At 34.2% G+C, this 3,975-nt stretch overlaps 1 protein-coding gene across 2 annotated transcripts; it reads right to left on the bottom strand.

The window, feature by feature from the left end:
• Nucleotides 1-656: 656 nt before the first annotated feature.
• On the bottom strand, nt 657-2,263 carry LOC149565901 (uncharacterized). 2 transcript variants are annotated; one of them, XM_089817292.1, is made up of 3 exons: nt 1,686-2,259; nt 1,356-1,568; nt 657-1,263 (listed from the first exon to the last, which is right to left on the bottom strand). In XM_089817292.1, the coding sequence occupies exons 2-3, from the start codon at nt 1,500-1,502 to the stop codon at nt 892-894; spliced, it is 519 nt and encodes a 172-aa protein (XP_089673418.1). In that variant the 5' UTR covers nt 1,503-1,568; nt 1,686-2,259; the 3' UTR covers nt 657-891. The 2 variants fall into 2 exon arrangements, with proteins under 2 accessions (XP_089673418.1, XP_089673419.1); XM_089817293.1 differs by having other exon boundaries at nt 1,356-2,263.
• Nucleotides 2,264-3,975: the final 1,712 nt, after the last annotated feature.

Below are 3,975 nucleotides of genomic sequence, written 5' to 3'. Positions count from 1 at the left end.
GATTGGTGGTAGTTAAGAACATTAATCATGCATTAAGCTTGAGCCTAAGGAATAGTTATGAAAGGAAGAAGCGATTTAATTATGGAAATCACAAAACTGGCATATAATTTAGAATGGAAGCTTGCAAATTCTTAAGGTTCAACAAGACCATAACTCTGATATTGCAGCTTGTAATAGACACAGACGCACAGGGGTCTAAGCTGATGGACGGTACTATCAGTGAAGATGGGGGAATGAAATCTTATGGATATTCTCAACAATAATTTTTTCTTGTCAAGACAAAGAAACAACTACCTCTGCTAGAAGGGACGACAAATAGCTCTGTTGGCTTCTCGTCAGCTAAGGTTGCAGAGTGTTATACTGTAATGCATAACACAGAAAACATGATTGATGCGTTGAAATCTAATGTCTATCTCATATAGAATCAACTAGGAAGTAAAGTAGTAATTTGAGGAAGCAGAATAATTGACAAAACATATTTGAAACAGAGTAAAGATTTATAGAACCATTTGGAGAAATGAAATAATTGACAGATATAGTAAATATTTATATGCATGAATTGAATAGAGGTCTTTTAAGTTTGAAGGGCTGGAAGACACACACAACAATAATTTACAGAAAATCAATAGGCCAATATTGGCAACTATGAGCAACAGTCAGAATAAGGCATAGATGTCCATTTATAATGAGCAGTGGGCAATGTCTTTGTAGTTGAGAGAAATGTAATCTTTGTTTTTTGTTGCACTATACAAAATTAGTGTTTGTTACATGACATAAATATAAATATAGTCTGTGTACAGGTTGCCATGCAAAATAGAAAGTTCATTGTGGTGCATCGTAGGAGGGTGGATGCTTTGTAAGTATAGACCAATGCTTTATGTCAGCTAGAAGTCATTGCTTTACAATCTTTACAATACTGTTGTTGATAGCCAATGTGAATGTGCCATATAGCTGGAGATTCCAGAGTGTATAGACCATTTTTGAAATGTTTTTTTGATACTCCTCATATGTTATGGAAGCAATCTCTGGAAAGTGTTGCTTAAGGAGATCCCCTTGTAAGGTGCAGTCAATGTTCCCTTCATGTCTATGCAATGTGCATAACAAATTGTGGCAAAATGTAGGCTTCGCAGTTCTGTGACAATGAGTACAGTCAACAGAGTCAAGATTGACAGAGTTGTCGTATGTCAAGGAACGGTGGCATGTACTGCAACACATCTCATAAGGTTTCAAATGAGTATTCCTAGCCTTCAGTGTGCCAACAACCTACAAAATGAATGACATAAGCATGTGTTGTTGGAAGAATGGGATAGTCTTGTGGAATTTGGAATATAAAAGAATGTGCACTTTGTACTTGCCTGCAGATTGGATCTGGCAAGACTTTTGAGGTGGTTTTTGGTCCATTCGTCATCAAGTTGTTCGACAAATGAAGACTGTGATGGACGGATGATTGGTGAACCCCGAGTAGTATTGCGGACAAAAAATTTGAAGAGTAGTAAGGGCATGTCTGCTGTTGAGACCAGGCAGATCAGACGAGCCCACAAATTTGTATAGCTGCTTGGTACATGCACCTGCAAATATAGAATGTAGTTATGAGTAGGAAGGGAAGAAGTTGTTAGTCCAGAGCGAGAAGATGGGGATAAATTTGAATAAATAGAGGGAAAGCATTTGCCGAGGCCATGTCATACTGTGAGTCACCATCTTTGACGTGTACTTCAAGGTGACCTCTGTTGTTGTGATAGCTTGTGGCAATAGCACCAAAGGAGCCTACTGGATAGATGGATTCAAGGTCTCTTAGGCGAGCAATTGTCATGTCAGGCGTGAGATGGTGGTTGTTGCAAACAGGTTTTATAGTGGTCAGCTTCTTGTTGTTTGTTAAAGCAAGAAAGCAGGCTGCATCTCCTTGTTCGAACTGTGATTTGCTTTGCACATCAAACTTAGTAATTTGTATTGTGGACCCAACTATTAACTGTGGCAAGAAGTTGTCTATTAAAGTATTACTTATGTTCATTCTAATTTGCATCTGACCATTTGCATCAACGAGATCGACATGCACAATTTCTGCTCTACTCTGTGCATTTGGGTTTTTATTTGTTCCTGGTCCATAGATCACTAAGACTTCACCTTCAAAAACCAGCCCAGCCCAGTTTCTGCAAAGATCCCTGATTGAGCTTGGTTGTTAAGGTACTGACGTCAGACTGCAGTAGGAGAAGAAGATTTATGACAATCAATAGTATAAAAATAAAGTTGTTTTTTTAAAACAGGAAAATTTCTTAACAATCCAGGAAAATTTATGTATATGTATGTATGTATACATATATATGTCTATATGCAAATATATATATATATATATATATATATATATATATATATATATATATATATATATATATATATATATATATATATATGTATATATATATGTATATGTATATGTATATGTATATGTATATGTATATGTATATGCATGCACACACACATATTTCTCTGTGTGTGTGTCTATATATTGTTGGAAGGATTTAATGGGAAACAAGTTATTAAAATAGTGGGAATTAGGATCTTAAATTTTTATTTACAAAACCAAATTACTGATTTTACACCTAAGTCATCTCATATCTCAAATGTAACATAAAACTATAATGCCAAAAACACAACATCCATGAAAGATTCAACCCAACACAAATGATTTGGTAATTCAGAAAGACTTCAATGTGAAGGTAAAAATGGGGTAGGGATGAAAACCAAAAATCTTCACTGTTGCAACAATAAAGTTAACCTATTAGGGTTATAATGTTTGATCATAATATATGATCTACCCTACAAGGGGTCTTCCTTGTTTAATGATTCAAGAATTTTAAGTCCTACCCTTTTAAAGGATTTTACATTTACAATTGAGTAAGAATTTCTTTAGGAGATTTACATAGATTTCTTAGGATCAGTTGGTTAACAGATTTTCCCTGATTCAATCTTGTTGAAAACTAATCTAGTGCCTGATCCTTGGTTTTCTCTATAAGATGAATTTGGATCTCCTCTAGACAATGTGTTGATATGATCTCTCAATCTAAATCTCCTCTTAGTTCATCACTACTTGGATATCCCTTGTTTGATTTGATTCTAGACTTAGCCTTTCTTTCTTTGTTCTATCCTTGTTTGCTTCTTCACTTGCACATTCACACTTTAATTCAAACATGCATTCCATCTCTCTTTGTTCACACACTATATCATCTCTCTTTGTTCACACACTATATATTGATCCTAGGGTTAGAACCCTCCTTAAATATATGTTCTTCAAAATTTCTAGATCTCTATCAATGGTTTATAATTCATCTTTGTTTGTCATTTCTTTTTGATTTTTTGATTGGTTGATTTTCCTTTCTTGAGATCATTACCTTCTACAATGACATGTAATCTCCATCTTAACTATTTATACATACATTAAATATCATTTAAAAGTCATGCAAAATTATTCACATTATTGCTTGTGCAATTACAAATTCATATGACAAAATTGGGTTGCTTGGCATCGGAATGCATTGAGGCTTGGTCATAAATAACATTCATACTAGCACTCAACTTCTAATACATGTTTCTTACCATTTGTTCAGCAAAAATTATCTTCTAATTTACTTAATCTCTACTATAATAGCTCAGCTTACATTTACAAATTAGCCTCAATTAAGGTGCTCGACAATCACTGACTTGGTCAACATTTATATAGAAAATAAATAAGTCCTTGTATGCTCGGTCTTTACTAGATGACTTGGTCATTATGATGATCATTCAACCTTGCCTAGTAAATGACTAAGTGTTTGGACACTAATAGCAAACATAGGCATAGAGATCTACAATATTCCCCTTTCAAATTAGTGGAAAAAACACTTTGTCAAGAATAGTCATTTCATTAAAAAATACTCCCCTTGAGATGATAATCTAGATCTACAATTCGAATTTACCAATGATGTTCCATTTGATTTTTTT

This window comes from Cupressus sempervirens, chromosome 3, assembly GCF_028749045.1.
Source record: "Cupressus sempervirens isolate cs-2001-9-10 chromosome 3, ASM2874904v1, whole genome shotgun sequence".
Taxonomy (NCBI): domain Eukaryota; kingdom Viridiplantae; phylum Streptophyta; class Pinopsida; order Cupressales; family Cupressaceae; genus Cupressus; species Cupressus sempervirens.
The sequence above is the reverse complement of the archived record's forward strand: the minus strand, read 5'-3'. Positions and strand labels throughout refer to the sequence as shown.

Coding starts and splice junctions, on each gene's coding strand:
- LOC149565901 (XM_089817293.1), bottom strand. CDS start 1,502: ATGCCCTTACTACTCTTCAAATTTTTTGTCCGCAATACTACTCGGGGT. Junction 1,264..1,355: donor TTGCCAGATCCAATCTGCAG/GCAAGTACAAAG, acceptor TTCATTTTGTAG/GTTGTTGGCACACTGAAGGC.